This window comes from Tympanuchus pallidicinctus, unplaced genomic scaffold (genome assembly GCF_026119805.1).
Source record: "Tympanuchus pallidicinctus isolate F22 unplaced genomic scaffold, pur_lepc_1.0 scaffold12, whole genome shotgun sequence".
NCBI lineage: Eukaryota > Metazoa > Chordata > Aves > Galliformes > Phasianidae > Tympanuchus > Tympanuchus pallidicinctus.
In genome coordinates this window covers 2,734,014-2,760,469 of record NW_026294637.1, presented here as the reverse complement: position 1 = coordinate 2,760,469, position 26,456 = coordinate 2,734,014, and the positions used below count along the sequence as shown (strand labels likewise).

The 26,456-nt window shown below is 49.9% G+C and overlaps 3 protein-coding genes and 1 long non-coding RNA gene across 5 annotated transcripts in view; 1 reads left to right on the top strand and 3 right to left on the bottom strand.

The window, feature by feature from the left end:
* Positions 1-4,211, bottom strand: part of CHSY1 (chondroitin sulfate synthase 1) — a 60,944-nt gene extending 56,733 nt beyond the window's left edge. The window contains exon 1 of the mRNA XM_052671507.1: positions 3,922-4,211. Coding sequence (XP_052527467.1) covers positions 3,922-4,211 — 290 coding nt within the window. The remainder of the gene's footprint in view (positions 1-3,921) is intronic.
* A 469-nt stretch (positions 4,212-4,680) lies between these two features.
* Positions 4,681-12,264, top strand: LOC128075304 (uncharacterized). The gene is made up of 2 exons (XR_008203728.1): positions 4,681-6,529; positions 7,357-12,264. It is a non-coding gene; the product is annotated as an uncharacterized LOC128075304 (long non-coding RNA).
* Positions 12,200-18,971, bottom strand: SELENOS (selenoprotein S). Of its 2 annotated transcripts, XM_052671903.1 has the most exons (7): positions 18,830-18,971; positions 18,502-18,636; positions 16,267-16,373; positions 15,294-15,383; positions 15,118-15,196; positions 14,673-14,730; positions 12,200-12,972 (listed from the first exon to the last, which is right to left on the bottom strand). In XM_052671903.1, the coding sequence occupies exons 1-6, from the start codon at positions 18,915-18,917 to the stop codon at positions 14,717-14,719; spliced, it is 513 nt and encodes a 170-aa protein (XP_052527863.1). In that variant the 5' UTR covers positions 18,918-18,971; the 3' UTR covers positions 12,200-12,972; positions 14,673-14,716. The 2 variants fall into 2 exon arrangements, with proteins under 2 accessions (XP_052527863.1, XP_052527862.1); XM_052671902.1 differs by lacking the exon at positions 14,673-14,730.
* Positions 18,972-19,126: 155 nt separating this feature from the next.
* SNRPA1 (small nuclear ribonucleoprotein polypeptide A') lies at positions 19,127-24,855 on the bottom strand. The gene is made up of 9 exons (XM_052671900.1): positions 24,699-24,855; positions 24,300-24,447; positions 22,667-22,745; positions 21,741-21,787; positions 21,545-21,647; positions 20,947-21,026; positions 19,967-20,042; positions 19,518-19,611; positions 19,127-19,254 (listed from the first exon to the last, which is right to left on the bottom strand). Exons 1-9 carry the CDS (start codon positions 24,778-24,780, stop codon positions 19,196-19,198), a joined length of 768 nt encoding a protein of 255 aa, XP_052527860.1. The 5' UTR covers positions 24,781-24,855; the 3' UTR covers positions 19,127-19,195.
* Between the last annotated feature and the right edge of the window lie 1,601 nt (positions 24,856-26,456).

Below are 26,456 nucleotides of genomic sequence, written 5' to 3'. Positions count from 1 at the left end.
ACCTGCCCAGCTCCTTGGGCACAGTCAGCACCTCCCTACTGCAGCACTGCTCCCACCAGCTGACACTGCTCTCCTGGTCGGGGCTTCTAAAGTAAGACCTACAAATGAATGTTTGATAATTAAACAGAAAAAACATAGAGGAAAATAGAGAAACCTGGCACTGCCCTCCCCTCAGGAGGACGCCCTGGTCACCCTCAGCTGTCACCACATCCCCGCCATCAGAGCCTGCCAGCCCTGCTGGTGGCCTTGGCCAGCTGAAGCTCCAGGATGCTCGACTGCCCAGAGAGCAATATCAGGTTCAGGACACAACTGATACGTGCTCTGCATCGGTCATTTAAAAACCAAACAACCCCCAACCTTATCTCCTCTGTGTAATCTGAATCTGCTCGGTTAAATAGGAGGATGCTCATGAATCAGGACAGCACAGCTCTCTGTTACCTCCCCAAGAGCACGCTGACAGCACGCCTGGCCATGTGCAACCTGCTTTCTCCATGCACTGGGAAGGTAACACTGACAGAGCACAGCACGGAGCAGGAGGAACACAGGCACAGAGTGCTGCATCTTCTGTTTTCACACTGTTCCTGATTTATCTGCATTACCTTGCTTTACCAGCAGCTCTGCAGACTCAGCATCAACAGCCTGCCACCTCAACAGCCTGCCACCTCAACAGCCTGCCACCTCAGGTTTCCCTGTGAAACAGAGGATGGAAACTGACCCATCACCTGCAGGCACATGGACTCAGGGTGTGTTCCACAGCCCCAGGCCACGTGGCAGGTGGCCAATGGACTCCATAATCTTGGGAAGCTCCCTCCATCTGAACTGTTCTGCTCTGTATGCTTACTTTGGGGTACGCAGGCAACCTAATTTCTCCTGCTGGCCCATGCACTAGCACCATATGCTCCTATTTGATGCGTGTCATACTGTTCTGTAAACATTTGCATAAATTTTTGGTGGTTTTTTACCACCAGGAAAGCCCAGCATATCATGTTTGCCCCAGGTGCTACAGGAGCAGCTAACACAGCATTGTGACATAACCAGAACAGCCGACACATTGACAAGAACATGTCAAGTGCTGTCATGATGTTCAAAGTCACTCCTTCCAAGAGATAAAAGAGTGCACACACTGCAATCCACCCTATTACCTCACCACCAACCAGAAAGGACCAGAAACAACAAATACCACCCAGCAGCCTAGACAGAGGCTCTGAATTTATTGAAAAAAGAAGAAGAAAAAAAAAAGCATAAAAATGTGTTTGGCATTATGCTTCTGTAGCAGCTATTGGGAGCTTATAGAGATAATACCAATGCTTTTCAATCCCAAATCCTGCTGGCTGCCTTTCACTCAGGCTCCTCCAAGCACTCAGGTATTCAGATCCCAGAGAGTTCAAGGCACAGGCTCCAAAGGGCACCCTTCTGCCCTGCGCTCAAGGGACAAGGGTTCAGCCCAGGCACACGGCACATCTCCTGCCCCACGTGCAGGTGGTTCTATGGGACTGTCCCAAACGAAGAAATCCCATGGCCCTCTTCCCACAGAGCTATGAAGCAGTCACAGTGCTGTGCACGAGGCAGACGTGGTCTCAGACGCCAAGCCCTAACACCCAGCCATCAGCTGCATTCGCGCTGCTCTGCTTGCAGGTTTCCCAGGAAATCCAGTTGCTATGCAATTAAAAAAAAAAAAAAAACAAAAAAAAAAAAGGTCAACTGCCTGATATTTCTGCTCCTGAGACGGCAGGCTTCAGTCTTTTGGGAGAATGCTTATCCCTATGCTCTCCTTCCTGTATGTCCTTTAGCACAACTCCGAATTGCAACCTATTGCTGCACTTTCCCTGAACCCCCGCTGTACCTCACCTCCTTCCTGCGCTGCTCCTTCCCTGCCTTTCATGTGTCACTGCTTCTGCTGCTGCACTCTACCAGCCTGCTCATAGGGAACCTGGCTGTCAGAGAACTGCCCAGAGCAAACCTGGCCATCAAGCTTATTCTCTGCCTCGCTACAAAAGCACAACTGTTTCAAACAGCCGGCCTCTCCTGACAATCCAGCGGCCCGCTCTGCCTTGCAGCGGTCATTTTGCAGTGATTGATGTTCAGGAAGTGGATTGCTTCCCCTCTCCTTAGATCCTATCTGGATTCACAGCAGCGCCGATCGGCGAATGCTTTCCGCTCCGGCCCCTTTCAGCCGTGCCTGTCAATGGCCTTTGAGCCGCGGCAGTGCGGAGGTATTCAGCCCCTGCATCCTTAATTCCTTTCAGCCGAATCCAGGCTCCGCACACGCTGCCACCCGGGAAAGCCTTGCGAGCAGCTTCCCGTTGGGCGCCCTGTGCCAGCGATTCAGCTCCCCAGGATGCTTTGTCAATGCGGTAATCCCAGCGATTGTCTGCTTGAACACTTCATGGCAATCAAAAGCCATTTAGGATTTCAGGTTTGTCTTCCTCTCCTCTCCCCCTCCCCACCTTCTCCCAAAGATGTCTTCCTGTCACCAGGACATGAGCTCATTTCTTTTGCCCGTGGCAGGAGGAAGATGCATTCAGCCCTACCGCATCGCTAAGGGCCCCCATTATTCAGTCCTTCCGAGAGCTGACAGCCCCTCTGGAGGTTAAACCAAAATAGAAGCGCAATAAAAAGTGACGCTCTGCCTCCTTCCCAGGGCTGGCAGAGCCCAATCTCCTATACTGCATCTTTAACTGTTTTATTTCATGCACGGATGTTGCAGATTTGGATCCATATATCTTTCAAGCACGGAACCATTCAGCAAGAACAAACCAAGGGGTGAGAGGCCTCCTTACTTCCCATCCTAGCAAGGAGAGGATCAGGTTGGATACTGACATTTATTCTCAGAAAGAGCAGCAGTGTACTGACACAGGCTGCCCAGATGGTGGGATCACCATCCCTGGAGGTGCAACAGAACCACGTAGGTGCAGTGTGGTCAGTGGGCACGGCAGGGTGGGCTTGGGGATCTCAGAGGTCCTCTCCACCCTCTGTGACTCTATGAGACTCTATGAGAAAACACCCACAACCAACCCCATCCACAGCCCACACTGTGAGAACTGCCCCTTCTAGGATCCCTGACACAAGGCTGATGGCTGCCACACAAACAGCCCTGCCCCAAGCCCTGTTCCACGTGTCCCAGCACAGCTCCATGTCAATGCCCATTGCGCAGCTCGTGGGATCTGCAATCCAGCACGCTCCAACCCACGCGGTAAAGAAAATTCATAACCCTGAAGAAACACATTCCTTCACCTATTTCAAAGCATCAGTCACACACCCTCCGTAACTTAATTACAGATCTTCTGCTGGAAGAAGGCGTTAAAGCTCCATTAAAACCGACTCCGGTGCCCGACGTGCTTCAGACTGCCCTGACCGAGCCATTTCACCGCGTTTAACGCTGACGTGAACAGAAGCGGTGGGACAGGGCACATCCCAGCGACGGAGCGGGGTTTGTCTCAGCATAGGAATAAAAGAAGGAGACGTTTTGTTGGGTTAGGGCCGCCCCGGAACCCCGCTGCACCCAGCTCCGAACTCTTTCCTATCCCGACCCCGCATCGGGGCTACGGGTGCGTTTCGGCGGGGCTCCGCGCGGCCACATCTCCGCTCCGGGGCCGCGGACTGGGGCGTGACAGCGGCACACGGCCGCGCTCGGAGCGCAGCTCCCAGCCCGCGGCGCCGCTCCCCGCTCCGGCACGGCGGCCGCCGCCACCCTTTGTTCCCGGAGCCGCGCCGGCTCTCCGCGCATCCATTCGCCCGCAGATCGGGGCCGTCCGCGGACCGGCGGCGCGCCCTAACTTTCTCGCCCTCACGTCCCTCGGCCGCCCGAAACGCGAGGGAGCGGCGCGGCTCAGCGCGGGGCTCCATCCCACCCTCGGCCGCCGCTCCATCCCCGCGGCGCGGCCCCCGGCGGAGCTCCGCCCGCCTCTCCCTCTGTCTCACCGGTGCGCGGCCACGGCGCGGCTCCTCAGGTACTTCTGCGCCGTCATCACCCCCACGAAGAGAAAGCTCTGCGCCGGCGGACCGGGGCGGCGCGGCTGCGGGAGGAGAGGGGCGGCGGCGGCTGCGGCCGCTGCCGGCGGCGGGCGGCACCCCGACGGGCGGCTCCGACGGGGCCGCGCCGCCGCCGCCAGCTCGGAGGCGCGGGGCAGGACGAGCCGCGAGGCGAGCACGAAGCCCAGCACCAGCCCCAGCAGCACGCTGAGCCAGGCGCGGCGGCCGCGGCCCGCCATAGCCCGGCGCCCGCCCGCCCGGCAGGCCCAGGCCCCGCGCTGCGCCTCCTCACAGCGCCGCCGCCGCCGCCCCGCGCTGCGCCGCCGCCGCCGCCGCCAGCCGCGCCGTGCCGCCCAGCGCCGCCATGGGGGGAAGGGGAAGGGACGGGAAGCGGAGGGAAGGGGGCGCCCGCCTCCCGGCCCTGCCCCTCGGCACAGGCGCCGTGTGCGGCCCCGCGCCGCGCGCTGCCCGGCGCCGCTGGCCCCGCCCGGAGTGGGGCGGTGGGGGCGGGGGTGAGGAGGGGGACGGAGGCGGCGCGGATTGGAGCGGAGCGGAGCGGGGCCGAGGGAGGCGCCGCCCCGCAGCGACGGGCAGGGGGGGAGTCGGGGTGCGGAGGGGAGTCTCGAACTCGGGACCTCGGGGTGCGGAGCCGGGGGCGGGGCGGGGCGGGGGCGCGGGGACTGCCACGGAGGGTGAAGGGACCCCGGGGGGACCGGGAGTGAGACAGCAGGGCGAGAGAGAGCCCAGGGCAGAAGCCGGGACTGAGAGAACGGACGCTGAACGCAGGGCCGGAGCCAGGGCTGAATCCCGAACCTCAGGGCGGGACCCGGCGCTGAGATCCCTGAGCCCAGCACGGGAGCCGGGACTGGGAGCCTCAGACCGGAGCCTCTTGGGGGTCACCCGCAGCCAGGACGGGCGGCAGCCCCAGCACGAGCATCCATCCCTGCAGACAGGCGGCTCCCGGCCAGAAGCCCCCACTTCTGCGCCGTCCTCGGTTTAGCACAGAGGGACACCAGCTCTCCCCACACCGCTGGCACACGGCCCTCCGGCCCCAGTTTTGCTTGGTGCTGCTGCATTCAACCCTGCTCTGCTGCCAGGGGGAAACGCAGGCACGAGCAGCTCCATCGTCCCCACCTTGCTAATTAAAGCCCCCAGAAATAGGTCAGGCTATTTCCATCCCGAGGCCATAATGACCGCTCAACAGGGTGAAGTGTTTCCTTTCTCTATGCCCACACTAACTCTCCACGTGCAATTCATCTACAGAGAGCTTCGGCTTCAAACACTGCAGCCCCCGAGCCTTGACATTTTAAAGGAAAAAACCTCCAGCCTTCACATAAGCAGTACATCTAGTCCAGCCCACTGCCCACCCACTTATCACTGTGGTTTCTTCCACTTCCTACGCAGCTTTGCATCTCCAACTGCCAGTCTTTCCCTTTGCATCTTATAAAAGAAGTTATTTATATTGCGGTGTCATCCACGACAAGCTCAGACGAAAGTCTCAGCATATGGCAGCCTGTTATTGAGCAAGGAGCATTGTGAAAGGGAGCACCAAAGCAGCCTTTCGTGACACAAACAGGCACGTAGGATGGGTTTTTATGGTCTTTCTACAGTAAATGCCACATTTCTGGGGAACAGCAGGTAATGCCACAAACCAATTATCTGACACATGATGGTACATCTTGAAAAAGAATGCTTGTGAGTGGCTTTATTGCTACTGTGATAACACAAGCCTGATAGCGAGGTCTGCACCAACAAGCAGCAATAAATACCACGTGTCATAATGGTTGATTGTATTAAGCAAAAATAAAATAGAAACTGGAGAAGAAATGGAAGCAAATTAAAGAAAAGCAGGTCTGCTTTTAGTTACCAACAAGAGGAACACGGTGGTATTGTGTGACCTGTTTGTGGGAAAAGGAAGAGAAGCAGAACTAAAAGGCAGAAGGCAGGGAAAGTGGGAAAAAAAAAATAAAGTGTAATTCCCTGCTATGTCCCAGGATTTACAATGCTTTGCTGCTATTTCCAACTGTTGTTGACCTGATCTCTTTCTTCTGGAGCTACCCTCAGCCTGTGCCACTCTAGATTTGTTATTCCCTCTTGGAAAACTTCCTTAAAAGGAGCCTCACCCAACTCTGCTTCTTCCCTCTCTCCACTTCTTCCTCCCCACAATCGTCAGGTCCTAAAGCATAGGAAAATGACAGATGTTCAAGCTAAAATAAAAAGGCCTCTGCTTCTTTCCAAGAGAGGGAGATGTGGCAAGTTTGTGAGCACGAACAGGATTACTCTCAGCGTGCTCCAGATCAGCAGGAAAAATCTCCTGATTCAAGGGAAAGATGCTGCGGCCTATGAATTGCAGGAAAAGGCAGAGCTAGTGTGGTTAAAAGGCAATAAAAAAGGAGGGTTGGGGCAGCGGAGCTGTCAGCTGGCTTCTTCCCATGAAGAAAAGGAGTTAGTCATCAGAACTGAAAACTTCATGCAACTTCAGCACACATGGAAACGATGAAGCGAGGAGCAGCGAGGAGAGGCAGCCAGCATCCTCCCCACACTGCCTTCAGAGAAGGTAGGACAGCCCTTTGGGAGCCTGCTGTGAGCCAGCAGGACAGTGGGACACCAATTCACAGAGCAGAGTTAAACCCAGCCCAGCTCACATGTGAGGTGCGAGTGCTGCTCTGCCACGCTGTTTTCACTGTCCTGGGATTTCTTTTGGCACATTCCTACTTTTGGTAGAGGAAAAGCACACTTCCCAGTGCCATCCCATGCCCTATGAGAGCACATACACTCAGCCTTCCTACTGTCACAGGTCTGCAAGCAATGCAGTTGTGTGCATCACACTGCCAGCTCAAAAGGCTGAGCAGCAGCTGTATGGGTGGTGGGCAAACCCAAGCCTCACATTGCAGCAGGAGGCTGGCTGCCCTCCTTCTTCCAGGCAGGTACATTAATGCCACCCACGTGCAGGCTTCAGCCTCTACCTGGAAGAACATTGCTGCCCTGTTGTCTGAGGCTTACAGAAGCCGTAACCAAGTATGTCTGGGGCGTGCTGCCAGGGCGAGACGTCCTGCGAGCATCCCACACAGGGCTTCAGCACTGCCGGGGGTCAGGAACTGCTTCACTTCGAAGGAACTGCAGGGAGAATCATCACTGCCGCACCGCAGCTCTCAGCACAGCCACGTCCTGCCAGGCAGCACGCAGCCAAGCAGCCCTCCACAGCACATCACCACATCTAACTGCTTTCCCCTCTTAGCACAGCTCCTGTAGTCTTCACAAATACTTGATGCTATGCATTATTGCTAGCATAAAATAAAAGGTGAGGCATTCTCCTAACGTGAAGGTGCATACAAGCACAAACATGCCGATTTTTATGCAGTGTGCTTTCTATTCTGCATGCAGATTTTGTGGGATTGCTTGAGGAAATACTGTGAGGGCTCTCCCAAGTCTGAAGAGGACACACACTGCATGCATGCAGCACACCTCCAAGCTCCCATCCCACTGCTCCTGTGAGATCAGCACACACACCAACAGGGAGAGCCCCCTCGACAGCCCCGTGCAGCTTGGACTCCACATCAGATGAACAAAACAGTAATCCTATTTTTAAATGAAGAGAAAGCCATGCACTTAAAGCAGCAAACTGTTCTGTACGCGTGCAGTATAGATGCTGTCCTTTGGAATAAAGGAGCAGAACAGGAGGAAGTTTCTTCCACGTAGAGGACATTACCCTATATAGGAAAGAGAGACTGTCTTGCACTGTGATAATCCTTTTCCTCATCGGTTTTAATTGCCAACACATCCACAGTCATGAGCCCGCTTTCAGGATGTGCCTTCTACCCTATGCATCTTTTAACATATTTTAAATCATACTTAAGAAACAAACTAGTTTCCCAGTACTCCAGCAGCTTTAATTATTAATGTTCCAGTACTTAAACCGATACTGTAAAATCTACCCAGACACTGGAAAATGAGCATACTTCATACATTCAAGGTAACAGACTCACGATGGAAAAAATCTAGCTGGGCAACCAGCAGCATTTGTCTTTGTCACAGTATTTCCAGCAGCACTGCATTTTCCTGAATGATGCAGAAACTCCTGCCCCAGTTCCAGCACCCACTTTTTCATCCCATCCCTTGACACGGACCAATCCTCATTTCTTCTCTCAGCTGAATCACTCGGAAGGCACACGTTCAAGGGACAGGAAAATGTCACCAGCTGCTGCCTGCTCTCAAGCCAGGACAACATTGCCATCCCACGGCCCAGCACCGCAGTGCAGCTCCCACATTTGGTCGCTGCTGCCCTTGCAGCACCACAGTTCATTACGTAGCACACAGCAAGAATCTCGGTTTGTAAACCGTGGTAGAGACAGAAGAAGGAAAGAAAGTATTCATTTATCACTGCAGATTTTGCTCTGTGCTGAAAATGCCTCATAGCAGGCATGCGTTTCAAAACTAAAGCCATCAGAAGTCAGATGAATCAGAGCAGAGCCTGCATATCCGCCAGCCCATCACGACAGAAATCTGCAACAAAACACGTGTTTGCACGTGGGGTCAGCCCCAAAACCGAGCTGAGGAGACCTATTCCATTGCAGTCGTTGATTGCTTTATAAAAACTCATGGAAGTTTTGGAAGATGCTGGCTCTGGAGCTGGCAATACAGGCAGGCCGTGTGCCAGCACTGGAACAGCTGGGCTGGAAGCTCACACTTCAGCTACACAGCAGTGCAGCAGGGCCAGGACGCCGCCCAGCCAGCAGCCGTGTGCTCTGCCTTTGTGGTTGCAGAGCTGTTCCAAAAGCTAAGCTTCCACTCCAAAAAGGGGAAAAAAATAATAAACCCACATTTTCAGCTTACTCAAGTTTAGATTGATTTCTTCTACAGTTGGGAATTGTACTGTTTTAGGGTTCAGTGATAGTGTGGACAGAAGCACGCTGTGCCCCACTCTTGGCTAACGGCGTGGCTTTGCAGCCTGGACAACATCAAAGATCCTTCACAGGGTGGATCTGATGCAGAGATATGAGCAGCTGACAGCCAGTCCTGAATAAAATGCCACTGCCAGGGATGGGAACGGCCTCACTGAGTGCAGAAGGCACGAATTAAAGTGTTAGCATGGTTCAAAGACAAACCAACCCAATCCAAGCACGTGAATTAGAACCAGCACAGTCCAAGGCTCAGGGCACAGAGCAGCAGCAGAACAGCCTGGTCCCATGAGATACAGAGCTTAGGGTCCAAATAGTACAAAATAGTACACATCTTTACACATCAGTGAAATATTTGTTAGCACTCATTGCAGCCCATCTGCATCCAGCCTCTGCTGGAACTGCACTTCTCCACAGAAAGGAGTAAAGCGATCATTTCCACTCCCATGATGTCTGGTAACACGGCGGGATGCCTGGCAGCAGCTCTGCTCACAGATCTGCTGTTTGCCCTCACCTCAAGTCCACCTTCTGCTGTTCACTACCAAAAACATCTCCTGTCAGAAACGCCTTTTGTTGCTGCCAACAATTAAGTATGCAATGCAATACAAGCTCCTTCCAGCTTTTCCTCAGGTCATAACATTTTTGAAAGGCCTCAGTAAATCCAAACAAATTTTAAGTGATTTGTTTTTTGTTCAATTCCAGGACTCGGAATTGTTGGTGAATATTTAACAGAACTATGCACAGATTAGACCTCACCTGCAACTTTAAGTTTCTCCAGCATATAACGCATCTGAAAGGCCATGCAAGTCAGCCTATCTGTATTTCTCAAGCAACCACCGTTTTCAGGATGTTTTTGTCCCACCAAAGTTAGCTGCTTGTCTTAGAGCACTTCCATGCTCAAGACAGGTTACTGTTCAGCTGTTAAGTACCACGATAAGCAGCATTTTAACTCCACTGTATCAGCTCTAAGCTTGTTGTCTAGTTTCTTCCAGTTGAAGATGCTTCCAGAACATCAGCATCAGTAGATTAAGAGGCTTCTTGCAAAACTGCTATTGAAAAAAAAAAAAAGAATTCTCCTGAAGGCTTTTTAATATATCTTTCATAATGGCAAGTTCTTGGGAGTTCATAGCAAAGCAGGAAAACAGATTTACGAGTGAGTTCACTATCATAGAATGTTTTCTGCATGCTTCACTCAACAGCTACAAGGCAACAAGCAACCAGACTTGTTTGTGGTCAAGGCAGAGCTGCTATTTGAAGTCAGAGAAAAAAACCCTTCTGCCTGTTTCCATAATTCATGAGGCAGAGGTTTTACAAACTGAGGTTCTTCCTCCCACTCTGTTCAGTAGCTTTGAAGCATCTGATGATGAAAAATGCAAGGACTTGCAAGTTGAGGGAGGGGGAAGGAAGAGAGAAAAATGAAGTTTCAAGAAATATGTAAGTCACTGTGCTCTCTGGATATGACTCCATATCTTAGAGTTGGACAGAAACCCATAACCCCAGTCCTGGCCAGAAGCAAGACCCGAGACAGTGAAAGATCAGCATGTGCTCAGCTCAGACCTGCTTATTTATTCCTTTAGATGTTTTTACTGAACTAAATCAACCCATCTTCACCATTTTATCAACACAAAGAATTCTACCTCTCTAAGACAGCAATCTGCCCTAAATGTTTTTCTGAAGACAGCTCCAAGACTGTTATTTGTTTCCCCAAACTCAAGGGGAAGAGTTTGCCATAGGCACAAGTAAGACAACCCAGTTGTTTTTACTGATGAAGATCTTGAAAAATCTTTCCCTGCCTCTGTTTTCTGTTTGTTTTAATGTAGATGAAAACCTGAAGTTCTCACACTGCACTCTGTTACAGTAAGGAAAATTCAAGCATCAAAACATACAGAAGGAAAGTAAGAAAAAACTCACGCAGCTCTGTCTCAAGATAGAACACCTCAAGGATTTCCATTTCACTTCATCTTCTCTGTGCGTTACAGCACCCACCCGTAGGTCTGGAGTAAAAGGTTCTTCCTTCTTCCATTTTGTTAGCTGGCAACTTTAAAACTTCACAGCAATACGCTGCTGTTATTTACAGCCAACAGAAAACCACGGATCACTAAGGAAACTGTACCTACACGCAGTGTATTCAAAGCTAGCCATCATACACTGACAAGACCTTGCAAGCATAAGCATTTAGAAGCAAGTTCTCAAGCAGCCCTAGACTATATAACAAGGCACTGATACAAACATAATGCCTACCTACAAACCCAGCAGTGAGGCATACACAGATGGGAGCTATTTCACTCTTCACCAAGGACAGCCTGGATTTTAGTCATCTTTTGCATTTGTGCCAGAAAGAGTAACAAGGAGACTGGGGGGGAGAAAAGCATTCTTACGATGATCGATTGCAACTTTATTCTCTGTCCGTGTTGCTGGGTATGTCAGAAGGATGAAGACCCCATGTGCTTCTGTTATTGGTCCCGTACAGTCTCTCATGCTACACGTTTGGTGGTCACAGGCTCTTTTCAGGGGGAAAAAGAACAACAGCTGATTGTGCTAGACAAGCTGAGAGCAAGGTAAGAACACACATCAGAATCCAGCAGGGCCATTCAGGACAGCCATGCAGCCAGGCCATCGATTCACATTGTGAGACACCTTCAGAACAGAAAACAGAGCAGCAGCTCTTTGCATTGCCGAGGTGAAACCCTGACACCACATGGCCAGTGCTGAGAGCAGTCCTGCTGCCAGGAAAACAGGCACCACACAGGGCTCAGGGCAGGTCGGGCTGCTCTTTCCCCTTTGAAAGTGCTGACCATGTCCAAGTTGACCATGCTTGTGAATACTCTCCTCCTCAAACTGTGTTTGTTAGCAGCAATTCAGAAAGAAATTTGGCTCTGCTAAGAGCAAAAGTCTTTGTTGTCTATTTTCTTCATTCAAATTCAGCTAGGATGAAGTGCCTAACAGCTACTAACCCAGCCTACCCGTGTCACAATCACTGCAGGTGGGGAAGGCAATGGGGAGTTGCACTTCCTAAGCTCGAGGAAGTTTGATTTGGTCTTAACTGAAGGTGATTCTTCTAGAAAGCACAATTTTGAACACAGAACACCTGAGGAAAACAAAACGGTTAAAAAACAAATGAATCACTTAAAGACAAGCCAACAAAACAGCCATTGTTTGTGGAGACAACCAACTGAAAACGATTTCATTTGATCTCACATGTTTTGCTTCACACATATACAAAACACTTCAGCATTCCACTTCCTCCACATTCATTGCACAGGAACATATGCCTTCCATATAAAAAGATGCTGTAGAAAACCACAAGATTGTAAATACTAGATTCATGATTTGTTTGCAATTATATTTAATATTAACTGTATCGTTTTTACAAAGCAGTGGAAAATTAAAAGAATAGCAAGAAACCCTCATCTGCTGCCTAGCATCAGTAATCCTCAGTGGTTTGTTCACCATTTATAAGGAAAACATCATACAAAGCTGCTTGTCACAGAGACTCTTCCACAATAAGGAGCTTCTGGTGCAAACCCAACGCATCTGTCAGTTCATCCAGCTTTCCTCAAAGGCCCTCCTTCTAAAATTGAACCTGTCTGCCAATGATAATATTCTTCCCACCCATGTATCTTCCAGCCAAACACAGTAAATCCCATTGCATGCATGTAAGGTTGGTGAAGCCCTCGTTGTTAAGCAGGTAAACTGAGGTCTAGACATTGATTTGTTTGAGGCCAGACTTCTGGATGGTCAGCCATGGAACCCAGCTCTCACAACCACAAATGATCGTCCTGGCTGGAGGCTACTTCCTCACTAAAGAGAAAACAAAGTGACTAATTACACTGACATTATTTCTTCCTTCACCCTCTCTTAGAGGATCAGGTATTTTTCTCGTGTAGCTGCTGTTAATATTCAGAAATGGTGTGAATCTGTGTTAACACCTGTGCTCAAACAAATCCCAAAGGAGTCAGTGTGACAGCAAACTGTAGGCAGCAGACAGTGGGCAAGCTGAAGGGACCCCAGGCAGGTTAGCCTCATCCACCTGCAGAGGGGCCCCTACGGCCTGGTCTCCAGGAACAAGTTCCACCTCCTTCTCCAGACAGGGGGTTATAGCCTGGAAGGACAGATGAGAAATCCACAGTCACAGCCAACAGGAATTTGCCAACACACGTGGAACGCCACAATTAAATTTCACAATGATTTGCACCTTATTGCACAGGGAGCAACTCAAGGAAAAAACGAGGAAAAGGAAAGCAGAGAAATTATCCAGACTTGAGAAGGTTCATTCTATAGTGCTGATGGTAAAAGCCATTGCAAAATGTTTGTGTTCTAGTTGGACCACGGGGATTAAATTAAATTGAAATTAATTGCCACTTAATTCCTCTAAGTCTGCATTAAAGCCTTAATGGTGCTCTGCAGTTGCAGCAGAACAGTAAGGGTTTATCTGTCCTCCAAGAGCCTGAATAGCTAAGGACATCAAATAATCATAGGATGGCCTGGGTTGCAAAGGAGCACAGTGCTCATCCAGTTCCAATCCCCTGCTGTGTGCAGGTCACCAAAGCAGCCCAGGCTGCCCAGAGCCACATCCAGCCTGGCCTTGAATGCCTGCAGGGATGGGGCATCCACAGCCTCCTTGGGCAACCTGTTCCAACTCTGTCATCATCTTCAAATCATCTTTTATTCCTGTCCTGCATGGAACATTCTAAAGGTCAAAAAACTGTAAGACGTGTCTTTAAATGAATTAGAAAAGGCAAATGTGTGCAGTGAGGCAAACAGCCACTTCAGCTGAACCTCCTACTGCCACAGCTGCAGGCAACTTCACGTTATGAGAAAATACTTGGAAAGATTCAACGTGGCAAATACCTTCACTCAGTACAAGGTAAAGGAAAGTGGGAAGCCTGCTCCTAGCCTTGCTAACGAGCAGGTTTCAAAGCAACCTGTCTTTCTGAAACTTCAAGGGTCTTTGAAGCTCATTTTTCTCATATTAGCAAAGTTCTGCTTTCTAGCTCAATTCAGCAGCTGAACAGTACAGATGGTTCTTTTGCTTCATCCGTAGCTAACTCACGAGGAGATCAGAGACCTCTAATTCTATAATCTGTTAGTTGAGCCAAGATTCTATGATTCTATGATTCTGTTCAGCTGAAACTAGGACAGGCAGCATCTGGAAGGATGCCTCAGCCCAGCTGCCCCAGTCATGTTTCCCAGCACATGAAGGAAACGTGCTAAGAGAAAGCATGCAATTCTCATCCCTGTAGTGGTCAACGTTCTGTGCAGGAGCTACAAAAGATACTGGGCAGCAGCAGACACTCGACTGCATATAAAGGATGAATCAATCCATCAGACAGTTCCTTCAAACGTTGCCAGTAGCTGTTGGTATGGATGCTCAAAGCAGAACTCAGCACTGAACTGCTACTGACATGCAATACTCTTTAATCAAGAATCATAGGGTTCAATACATTCAATCATGTAATTTACTCACTCCTGCACCCTAAGTGCATTTCCCTTTTAGCTTGTTGTGATTGAGGTTTATCTGTATAATCCAATCCACTGTGGAAAAATCATTATTAAATTATGATAAATTAACAATTGCAAGTATAGCAAAAGTTGTTAGGCCAAGAGGAGAGAAAGGACAACAGCTGCACAGCTGATTCACAGCAGTGATCCTTATGTGGAGGATTTAAGGCTACAGACAACAAGTAATTAATCCATCAAGACAAATTTCAGTGGTTGACATTAAGTGTGGTGGTAAGACAGTAATGGTGGTTGGCAGCCATTCTAGGGGTCAGCAGGATTTGCTGGATTTGCAGTCGTTACCTCAACACTGATAAACAAGGCCACATTCTTCTTAGGGAAAGGTTTCAGTGGACAGAATCTACATAACACAAAGTAAGATTTTCTTCTTACACTTCATTATTATTGCAGGTGACTAAAGGACAGACCAAATGGAATTAGATGGCTTTCAAACAGTGAAGGAGGAGTCCCAGAAGTATTGCAAGAGCCTGTAGTTTTCGTCACAACAATCTCAGTGAGTTATGGCCAAAATGCTGTCTCTCCCTGGGGAAAAGCACGAGGGAGCTTCCTGCTGCTCTGCCCAAAATTCAAACAGACTACAGTGGGTAGAGCTAAAGAACTCACTCGTAAGGCACATTTTGTTTCCCCTTTGAATAAGAGAAAAATGATGGGTAATTATGTAACGGCTTTGTACACAGCAACACGAGCTGTGCCTCGAGACAGAACACCTCAAGGGTTTCATACTCACCACCTCCTCGCAAGGGCTTCTTGTTTGGTTTAGATTTCGGGACTGCTGATGAGGCGGAGGCACCAGATTCTGCTTCTTGCTGTTCACCAAAGCAAACATTGCTCAGAACTCAGTCAGTGTGAACTTCAGCTGATCTAATTACATGCACGTAACCTGATTAACAACACAGCTGTTACCTGACTCAGTTTCAGGTTTCCTTTATAACTTTTTCCTTCTTGCATACTTTCCCACATTTCTATCTTCTGCCTTCGCTTCTGTTCTTCAAGCTAAGAAACAAAATGAGGACACATCAGACTAAGATTTTAGCATCAATTGCCATTGCTACAGGAACAGCTACAGCAGGGTACACGAAAGCCACTGGATCCATCTTTACCTGATGCAGTACCTCAGCTTACAGAAGCATTGACTTTTTAAATGCTCAAGCTTTCCCAAGGTCAGAACAGCAACCCCTCTTTCCCAGCACATACAGATTTGGACTGCAGCTTATTCTGACACCTTGATGCTTGAAAGTACAATAAAACTGAGTGGCCAGCTTAAACCATTAGTCTATGAAAGGACGAAGCATTGCATCTGATGGTCACTGGATGCACAGTGAAGGGTTCTACAAAGCAAAAGGTGCTTTTCAAATTAGCAAGATAACCAGCTATGCTTCTGGAAGTGTCAGTTATAAGCTGATATCTGGATGTAGCTGATTTCAGAAGCAAAGATGAAAGAACCAGGATTAATGAGCAATATTAGTGTTTTGCTGATCACATCCACTCTTCTACATTGATTTACAACTCCAAGATGGCAAGGCCCAAAGTGTTGCAGCCAAATACATTCTTGCAGAGAAGCATTAATCACGTCAAGAATGAGCAAAACACTAACCATATCAATCACTCTAATTAACTAAGAGCAGGAGGACCTCAGGCCAACACATCATACAAGTACACTGAATGGCCATCATGATACCTAATGCCTGTTATCACAAAGTGCATCAACCATATGAAAAGCAGATTGGATGAAGGAGGGAGAAGAATCCCACCTCCCCCATCCCAGCAGAGGGATCCAATTCTTCTGCTATCTAGCATGGTATGCAGCTTTCTACAGCAGCAGCAAAGCACCTGATGACAAGTTAGGGAGTTAAAGAAAGAACAGCTCTCCAGTTACCTGTCTTTGTTTTTCTTTGTATCTTTCTGCTTGTGCATTCAGCTCCTCTTGCATCCTCAGACGAGATGCCAGCAAAGCTTCTTGTCTCCTTACCACCATGTCAGGCTCTAGGGAATAGTCAGAGAGTTTGCAACGCAGTTTAAAATGGACTCTAAACGGTATCCTGAAAGAACCACAATAAGGAAAGGCACACATCTCTCACTGCAGCAGCTCCACAGAAAATCACAGCTCAAGTTCAGTTTGCAGCTGATACAGTAACTCATATGCTGATTTAAATTTTATATTTGAATATTTTTAGAGCAATTGCTTTAACGAGCTTTTAACGAACATGGACACCGATGGAACAAACCCATACAAAATTAACATCCCAGCATCTAGGATATTTGCTTCTATTTCTGAAGCATTTGCTCAATACAACTTCAGAAATATCATCCATGCTTCACAGGAATCCCATTTTTATCCACAGAACTTGTTTGATGCAGAAGCAGAAGGCAATCAGCCCACATCCACTCCTCCTCCTTGGAATTGCTGCTGCTGCTTGGGTTACAGCAGCAAAGCAGAGGCAGATTTAACATGCTCTATCAGCAGGGAAATTACTCACAAATGTCAAACATATCTCAACAGAAAACTGGCAGCCTTGGGAAACCTACATTAAGAAACTGCCTCCCTTCACCATCAGCCTTTAGAAGATTGGCTTTCTCACCCACAGGGTGGTGAGGCACTGAACAGGTTGCCCAGGGAGGCTGTGGATGCCCCATCCCTGCAGGCATTCAAGGCCAGGCTGGATGTGGCTCTGGGCAGCCTGGGCTGCTGTTGGTGACCTGCACATAGCAGGGGGTTGGAGGTGGATGATCATTGTGGTCCTTTGCAACCCAGGCTGTTCTGTGATTCTATAAAGTTAAAAGAAAAATGCTACCCAAACCAAGGGTAAATATCACCTTTTTCTTTTTTTCCCAGTTACTGAAGTATCTCCAACATTTGTTTGACTCCTTAAGTGTTTGCTACCACCCAACAAATGTGAAAAAGAAATTTAAGTGGTTTCAGGAATTTTGTTTTATAGGCAGATCTGGCAATTGAACCAAGATTCAATTATGACGCAAAAGACCATCAGCAGAATAAAGGCATGTAAATAACATTTTCTGAGGCCAGCGTGCCTGAGGGATTAATGCCAATCACTCATTCTTTCAGCAGATCCATAAGGAAAGACCATGATTTACAGCAACAAGTCTTCAAGAGAGGCAAGACCATAACCCTGTGAGATTTTCAACCTCTGCCACACTTAAAGGGCAACACATGCCAGAGGCAGATACACCCCAAAGGTACACAATCCTAATGGAGTAGGAATTGTGAAGGAATAATTCATAGAGACAATGAATATTAACCAAAAGTTTGGCTTTTTTCAAGCCTTTAGCTATTGCTTTTCTTTGAGAATTCTCTTTTTATACTTGACTGCAGCTCCTTTAAAGCATGTGGCTTTCTAAAATCCTGCACTGTCACAGCAGTTACTCCCTTGCACTGCCCTGCTCCTTTTCTCCCAATCTCTTTACTTCGTGCCCCAATCCCATCACATTACAGACTTTTAGAGGCATTTCTCTTGGTTTAACATTTCCTTATTGTTGCTATTCAAAAAGATCTGTACAGTTTTGCAGACCTTACAATCATAGGCTCATTAAGGTTGGGAAAGACCCCTGAGTTCACCAAGCCCAAGAACTCCCCAAACCCATCCCACTGCGCCCACTGACCCAGCCCCACATCTCCACAGCTCCTGAACATCTCTGCACAGTGACTTCACCACCTCCCTGGGCAGCCCATGCCAACGCACCACTGCTCTTTTTTTTTCCTGACATCCAACCTTCAGTGCAACCTAAGGCCTTCACTTCCCATCCCATTGCTGTTACCTGGGAGCAGAAGCTGAACCCCCCCCCACCCCCCCAACACCACACCCTCCTCTCAGGGATCAGCAGAAAGCAATAAGGATTCCTGAGCCTCCTTTACTCCAGGCAGCCCAGTTCCCTGAGCTGCTCTCCACAAGACTGCGCTCCTTCACAGCTTCGTTGCCTTTCTGTGGACACAGCCCAGCGTTAAGATCCCCCTCTGCAGAATACCTTCTCGCTGCCATGAAGCAGCATTCTGCACGCGTGGAACCGAACAGCTGTCAGACAGCTGAGCAGCCCCCCGCAGGCACCCGGAAGCCGACAGCCAGGATGAGCACACAGCCCTCAGCGCCGTACAAACCTATGTCTGCTCCAGCTGCTCCTCGCTGGCTGCTGGGCCTCATCCCCCACCGCGAGGAAATCTTCTGCACGATGAGATAGATGGCGACGCAGGCCAGCAGGACGTACCAGCCATAGCTCGACAGCAGGGCGCCCACTGGGAGGGGAACGAAGCGTCGCTCGCGGCCCCTCAGCACGGACCACCGCCGCCCGAGGCAGGCCGGACAACGCGGCGCCAACCGCGGCTCCTCACACCGCCGCCCCCGAGGCCCAGCTCCCCCCGCCTCACGCCCGGCTCTCCTCACCCGCTCCCCTCACCCCACCGCTCCCCGTCTCCACCCCGGCCCCACCCGTGTGCTGCAGCAGCTCGAGCCCTTCCCGTTCCACAGCCGGTTTCCCCGGGCCCGGCCCGGCTCCGCCGCGGTCCCCGAGCTCCATGGCCCCGCTGCCGCCTCACGTCCGGGAGCCGCCCCTCCGCCAATCACCGCCCTCCTCGTCCTCTGCCGCCTCGCGGACAGAGAGCCAATCGGCAAACGATAGAGATGACATCACAGCCGCATAGACCAATAAGAAGAAGGGAAAGGCGAAGGACCAATCGCGGAGCTAGCCTCTCCCCCCGGATGCAGGAAGTAGGCGGGGCACAGGCAGAGCGGGCACGGCGCTTTATTGAGCGCGGCGCGGCACAACGCCACGTGGGCAGCTCGGCGTCGCGGGAGCTACGAGCCGGTGGGGACGGGATCTTCCTCCATCTCCTCCTCGGCGTCCTCGGCCGAGCCTGTAAGAGAGCGGAACGCAGCGCGATGAGCGCACGCTGTGAGTCTGGTGCTGCAGACCGTGAACGCTCTGCCGGCCGGGCAGCTCGCGCGCTGAGTGCACGGACCGAGGGAGGTGGTCCTGTGCCATCCCAGCCAGCAAATCACAGCCATCTCACATCTGTGAGGTTTTTCAACGCCCTCCCGGCGTAACCTCCTTGCTGAGATCACACGAAGGAATCGAAAGAGGGGGGTTCTGTTTAGGAAAGAAAAGCAGCACTGTCACCTGGTTTTCGTTCTCTGCCGGGGATCTGGCCGGCCTGCAGCAAGCCTTTCAGCCTCTCCACTTCAGCCAATGTTGAGGCATTTGCTATGGCAGTCTGAAAAACAGACAGAGGAGCACAGTGAATCTTCACGTGCAGCACACCAGCCCACAGAGAATAAACACAGCAAGTTGGTTTTGTTTTGCAGGTAAGTTAAGCCAAGCACAGTCTTGTTCCCCCCAGTTACACAAGCTGAGCTGTCCTGGGCAAGCTCTAGGCTCAAAACGAAGTTTTAGTTAAGTTTTCCATATGACACGGTAGAAGCTACAGAAAAAGCACCTAGAACAAACAGAGCCTTCCGTTCTACTCATCTGAACAGTCAGCCGTTGCCAGGAAGAAGAAAACATTTCTTCAGTTGGGATTCCCAATTGTTTTCCTCTGCTTTTGTCTGAGTGCTGTTGAGCACACTCACCTTAATTGCCTCAACATCACCCGGCGAGGGCCCGGCTTTCTTTTTGTCTGTTGGCAGACCAGCGCCTGGATTGAAGCTTCAGAGGAAAAAGCAAAGAGGTGCCATTACTCCCTGGGAGGAGTGCGTGCTTCTCTTACTTCCAAACCAGGTTTGGAAGCATTTCATTCAATCAAGTGTAGTATCTTATCTTTGTTAACAAACTGATACAGTGATGAATTGCCTCCTTCAGAAACACCAACCACTTGTCCTCGCTGTCCCATCCCCCCTCCCATCTTTTCATCTGCTCATAACAAGAGGCAGACTGTCACTTTATAAGCAAGCAGCTGACAAAAGCCGTTGGATTTGGATGTTGTTGAACACACGGGAGGTCTGTTACCATTACAGAAAGCAGAGTGGATAAAGACAGAGTAAATGAAGTTGGATTTCCTCTTCTGACATGTCTAATGGGATATTGTGACAGCCCATACATAACCTATGTTAGGAGAACAAATCTGTCTCTGAAAATGGAAGTCACAGAGCACACAGCTGGAAAGAACTTCCCGAAACAGTGACCCAGTTCAGAGAGCTGCAGCCTCTCCCGCAGCTGCATATGGACATTTGGTGTGTTTATTGGGTATTTAGTTCAATGATTTACTTGCTGTGATGCTATCACAGACCTCAATCATTTCCACTCACAAACCATTGTGAGAGCCCATCTGTCAACAGTTTTGAATGTTCACAGTCACTGGCAAACCAGATTTTTCAGTTCCCAATCAAAACTGAGCAAACAACAGCCACCTCTCTGCAGTAAAGTAACAAAGAGCAAAAAACCAACAAGTTTCCTGCATACTGATATACAGCAACCCACCCTGACCAAACAGATTTCTGAGATGTGTTCACCACCATCCAAAAACTAGGGATGTCTCAGGGCAGTCGTAATGCTGCACACAAAGTGGTGTTTCTGAAGGAGAATGCCAGTGGAAGTGTTTGTTTTATCTTACGTTTTGGATCTCCTGGCAATATCCTTTGCAAGCTGTGCACCCCGTTTGCCCTTGAACATTTTCTCTGCCTCCTGTCGCTCCTACAGCGATACCACACACACAAAGTTAATTTGAGAACGTAGCATTGTGCAAAGCTGCTGTCTTTGCAAAGAAAGATGCTCTGGCTCATCTTCAGTGAACAACAGCACGAGGAGAGCAGGCATAAAAACAAGCACCAACACACTGCCACACTGCACTCGAGGTGCATCGCGTCAGTGCTCCTGCAACAACAACCCCACACTTCTACAGGGAAAGCAGAGGGCTCTGCTGTCATCTCTCATTCCTTTCTCTAGGTTTGTCTTACCACCACTTTTAGCAGCCAGAAAAGTCAGACTAAACAAACAACAGCAGCAAAACATATTAAAACTAATGAAGCAGACTGTATCCTTAACAGTGTGAAACCATCAAAGAGAAGCATGGCTTTCAGAGCCTCGCAGGACACAGAGTTTCACTACAGTTTACAACTGGGGCAAAAAGCTCCTTGTTTTCACTACAGTCCCAAGAGTTAACAGGAGAAAAGGTCTCCATCTGGTGTTCAATCAGAAGGTGACAGACTTACTTTGAGTTTCACTTTCTGAAAATCCAGCACTCTGACTTGGGGAACTTTGTAGATAACATATAATCTGTAATGCTTCTTATTTGTTACTGGATTCCTTAAAATGCTACAAGGCAAATAAAGGTCATAAACAGTTACTTAGTTTGAAATATATTACAATAAATTACAAACAGTGGCTTTTCTTTTCAGGATGACATACCTCAGGTAAGTCAACGATTTAATACTTGACAGTGGATCCAGTTCACCCTACGTAACAGGAAGAACAGAGTAAGAATCTCAAATCCATTTCACAGCCATCAAATACTTCAGAACGAAGCTCCTGAACTCCTGGCTGTGAAAGAGGAACTAAAATCCCCCGCTCCTTTCAAGCTCACTTGTTTGGAAATGGCAGCATTTGCACCATTGTGGCAAATGACTGCAGTGAGTCAACAGTGTTCCATTCAATGGCACTGTATGCAATTCAAAACTGAAAAGGTTTGGTTTCACTATGGAAAACACACATCCCAGAAAAAGGAAGAAAACCAAGACAGTAACAAAACAAGTTTCAGTCCGAACACATAACTAAGAATTGTAAGCTTCAAGCAGACCTGCTGGCTATTAAATCTGCATAAATGGATTCAAATCTGTCTAATTTCTACACATAAGACAGCAACAAAACCAATAAAGTTGCACTAAGGCACCTTGCTTCATATTCATTACTTCAAAGGAAGAACATGAGAAATTGTGCTCTTAGGTTTTCTACTTTTGAGTAAGAGACAAAAAAAGTTCAAAGTGAATTTTCATATCTTAAAAAAAAAACAACAACAAAACCAGGGGCTGTTTATTCAGTCCAAAATTAGACCTAAAATATTTCATTTCAAGGTATTGAGGTCACTTCCCTGAGTGCTCCTTAGTGGACTCTCGTTTGCATTTTGGAGACCAAGCAGAATTACTACAGTTAGTTTAGCAGGAAGCCCACCAAGACTTTGACTGCTGCTCCACTGCATGCTGCAAATGATGTTCGTTAGGATACATGAACCACCACGACTACCAAATTCACATCATTCTGAAGAAAAAACTAATCAGAAAGGTGACAAAAACGCACAGTTTAGAGCTGTTAAGATGTTTTCTGCATCAATAACTTACCAGTTCAGATATGTTGTTGTTGGTAAGAATGAGCTCTGTGAGACTGGGCAGAGCTTGTTCAAGTCCTTCCCCAATCCGACTACAGAAGAACAAAAAAGAACAGAGATTTCACCTTTGGCTGGAAATTAACAATGATGAACGTATACACAGAAATACAAAAATCACAGAATCATTAAGGGTGGGAAGACCTCTGAGATCATTCATATTAGGTTAGATGTTAGGAGGAAGTTTTTCACCCAGAGGGTGGTGAGGCACTGAACAGGTTGCCCAAGGAGGTTGTGGATTCTCCATCCCTGGAGGCATTCAAGGCCAGGCTGGATGTGGCTCTGGGCAGCCTGGTCTGGTGGCTGGCGACCCTTTATGTAGCAGGGGGTTGGAACTACATGATCATTGTGGTCCTTTGCAACCCAGGTCATTCTATGATTCTATGACATGATTCATTCAGCCCACCCCCACCATTCCCACTAAACCACATCCCTCTGTGCCACATCTCCATGGCTCTGGAAAACCTCCAGGGTCAGTGACTCCAGCACCTCCCTGGGCAGCTGTGCCAATACAGAGCTCCTCACTTAAACACAACCAAGTATGGCACCAGCAGAAGTTTGGGTTAGCATAGCTTTCTAACAGAGCTAGCATAAAACACTAGCAGCCACTGTAAGGGCATGAGGTGCAGCAGAGCAGCCCAGTTCATTCAGTTGCAGGTATCCTTGTCTGTGTGTCTCTGAATGTGAGTCGACAGTGTGCTCAGGTGGCCAAGAGGGCCAGTGCCACCCTGGCCTGCATCAGAAATAGTGTGGGCAGCAGGAGCAGGGAGGTGATCATCCCCCTGTACTCAGCACTGGTGAGGCCGCACCTCGAGGACTGCACTCAGTTTTGGGCCCCTTACTACAAAAAAGACATTGAGGCCCTGAAACGTGTCCAGAGACAGGCAACAAAACTGGTGAGGGGTCTGGAGCACAGATCTTACGAGGAGCTGCTGAGGGAGCTGGGATTGTTCAGTGTGGAGAAGAGGAGGCTCAGGGGAGACCTCACTGCACTCTACAACTTCCTGAAAGGAGGCTGTGGTGAGGAGGGGTTTGGCCTCTTCTCCCAGGCAACAAACAGGACCTGAGGAAATGGCCGCAAGTTGAACCGGAGGAGGTTTGGGTTGGACATAAGGAAGAACTTTTTCTCTCAGAGTGGTCAGGCACTGCAATGGCTGCCCAGGAAGGTGGTGGAGCCGTCGTCCCTGGCAGTGTTCAAGAGGCATCTGGATGAGGAGCTGCGAGGTCCGGCTTAGTGCCTGTGGTAGCAGTGGTAGTGGGAGGGCGGTTGGACTGGATGATTTTGTAGATCATTCCAATCTCACGATTCTATTATTCTACTATGGGAGTTGTGAACTTCAAAGACTCAAAACAAATTCCAGACCCTGCATCTCATTGTCTTTCTGAAAAGGGAACACAGACCTGGGGCAGAACTCTGCAATGAACAAAGCTGGCTAATTGAAGGCTGAAGCAAGTACTGAGCGTTATTTCTTCCCCATAAAGCAAACGTTTCTACTCCTATCCAGTACTGAAAGATGCAGGCACACTTCTCTTCCCAAAACCACTCTCGCCTGTCCCAGGTCCCGTCAGATCACAACACAAGCACGTACCAAATCCTGTTGTTATTCATCAGAAGAGTTTTCAGCCTTCTCAACAGAGGGAACCCATCCAGTTTCCGGATCTCATTATCCGAGAAATCAATCGCATCAAACTGATCCAACGTGGCCCCTAAGTTCTCAATGACGGGGATTTTATACCCTGTGGGGGGGGAGAAAAGCAAGGAGGGAATCAGCGCCCACAGGTCAAGGAAAGAAAGGAGGCGCAGTGCCGCTTCGGGGGCAGATCTGAGCGGGAAGAGCCGCAACAGCCGCACAGCCGCTCCGCAGCCCAGCCCGTTCCCCTGCAGGCCCCGCGCCGCCCAGCGCGGCCCTTCCCGCGCACGCCGCTCCCACACGGGCCCGCGCCCCCCCCCAACCCAGGCACGGCTCCGCCCGGCAGATCCGTCGCACCCCGCAGGTCGAGCTCGCGGTCTCGGACGGCGTTGGTGTATTGAGCCGCCTGCTCGATCAGCTCCGCCGTCAGCTTCACCATCCCGCCAGGCCGCGCCGAACCGCCAACACGCCGGACCGCCTTGCCAGCCGAGCGCCGAGCAGCCGAGCGCAGCCGAACACAACCGAGCGTAGCCGAACACAACCGAGCGCAGCCGAACACAACCGAGCGCAGCCGAATATAGCCGAGCGCCGAGCAGCCGAGAGCAACCGAGCGGGGCCGATCTCTGCCGAGCCCCGCCAGGCCGCGCAGCCGAGCGCCGAGAGGGAGTGGGCCGTGCTCTGCTCCCTTCAGCTCCTCCTCCGCAAAATGGCGGTCGGGGAGGCGTTGCGTGGAGGTGGATTTCCTGAACGTCCCGGACTGGAAGGGAAGGGCACAGATCACGGAATCACAGGATCACAGCGTGGTTGGGTGGGAAGGGACTTCGCAGGGTGCTGCAGAGAGGAGCATCCACCGCCTCCCGGGGCAACCTGTGCCAGTGCATCACCAGCCTTACTATAAATAAAAGCCACGTTTTCCTTGTGCTCGTCTAACTCTGCTGTGATCACAGCTGAAGCACTTCGGCAGCTTGTCAGCAGAGGGAACTGATGTCCTATGAACATCTCTGCCTGTGGCCAACACAGCTGGAAGCATTTCGGGCCACCTCTGTCCCCTCTCTGTCCCAGGCTGCCCTCTCACTACTGTAAGGATTTGCTAAGCTGAGCACAGCTGGCCGTAGCTGCTGGGGAGCTGGGATGGCTCCGCCTGCAGCTTCACTTCAGCAGGAACCAAATCACCGGGCCTACAGCTGGCACACTGACGCACCTTAATTTGGGCTGTATGAACACATGAGCACAGCTGACATGAACTGAAGGGGACATGGGAAAGGAAGCCCCGGATCCCCACGTCCTGCTGAATGTCACCGAGCCACCACCTGTGTGACTCCAGAAGGCTCCTCCAGCACTGCAGGCTCCCTCCATGAGATGAGAAGGAACGATTTCTGCACTGCTGCTATCTAGGGGGGGGGTTCTTCGTGAGCTGTGACATTTTGGCAAGCACAGAGGACATGGCAATAGTTGAAACACTGCAGCCATGTTTGGCAGTACATAGTGGTGGCTCATACTTACTCTGGGAGCACCTAAAGCATCGCCCTGCTTGATCCACAGGATCTGTTCTGGCTGGGGTCAGCTCCTATGCTCTGCATCAAAAACACCCTCACCACTACCTGACACCACAGGCGACACGGGAGAGCGCATAGTCAGGTTGTCACAACATCTGCATCTCCTTAAAAGAAGTTAGGAGAGAGGAGAGAGAAACAAATATCATAAGGAGAAGTGAAGAATTAGCAGCGCAGTTTGACTCAGGAATCCAGGGATGCTGAAGACAAACATTGCCTTCAGTCGTGTCAGGCATTGAAAGGGGATGCCTCAGCCTCCTGGAAAGCAAATAAAATGCAGACCTTTCTCCTTTCACAATACAGCTGTATGCCTCAGCTCTAAGGCTGTAACGGAGTTGTAACTGCAAGCAGACGTTCTTGGTTTCAGATGCTGTACACGAGCTCTTGAAAGCTCCTCCTTTGTACTGGAATGTCAAAGCAATGATTTGTAAGATGCGTGCTCCCCACTTGTCAGCTACCAGGCAGCAGATGGCTGTGGATGCAGCCTCACAGCCCAACAGCAAGCAGGGCTGCAGGCTGCCCTAAGAAGATTTTCCAGAAAACAGCTATTACAGTTCAGTCA

Coding starts and splice junctions, on each gene's coding strand:
- SELENOS (XM_052671902.1), bottom strand. CDS start 18,917: ATGGAGCTCGGGGACCGCGGCGGAGCCGGGCCGGGCCCGGGGAAACCG. Junction 16,374..18,501: donor AGCAGCTGGAGCAGACATAG/GTTTGTACGGCG, acceptor ACTATTCCCTAG/AGCCTGACATGGTGGTAAGG. Junction 15,384..16,266: donor ACAAAGAAAAACAAAGACAG/GTAACTGGAGAG, acceptor TTTGTTTCTTAG/CTTGAAGAACAGAAGCGAAG.
- SNRPA1 (XM_052671900.1), bottom strand. CDS start 24,780: ATGGTGAAGCTGACGGCGGAGCTGATCGAGCAGGCGGCTCAATACACC. Junction 24,448..24,698: donor CCGCGAGCTCGACCTGCGGG/GTGCGACGGATC, acceptor CCCCCCCCACAG/GGTATAAAATCCCCGTCATT. Junction 21,027..21,544: donor TTCAGAAAGTGAAACTCAAA/GTAAGTCTGTCA, acceptor GTATCGCTGTAG/GAGCGACAGGAGGCAGAGAA.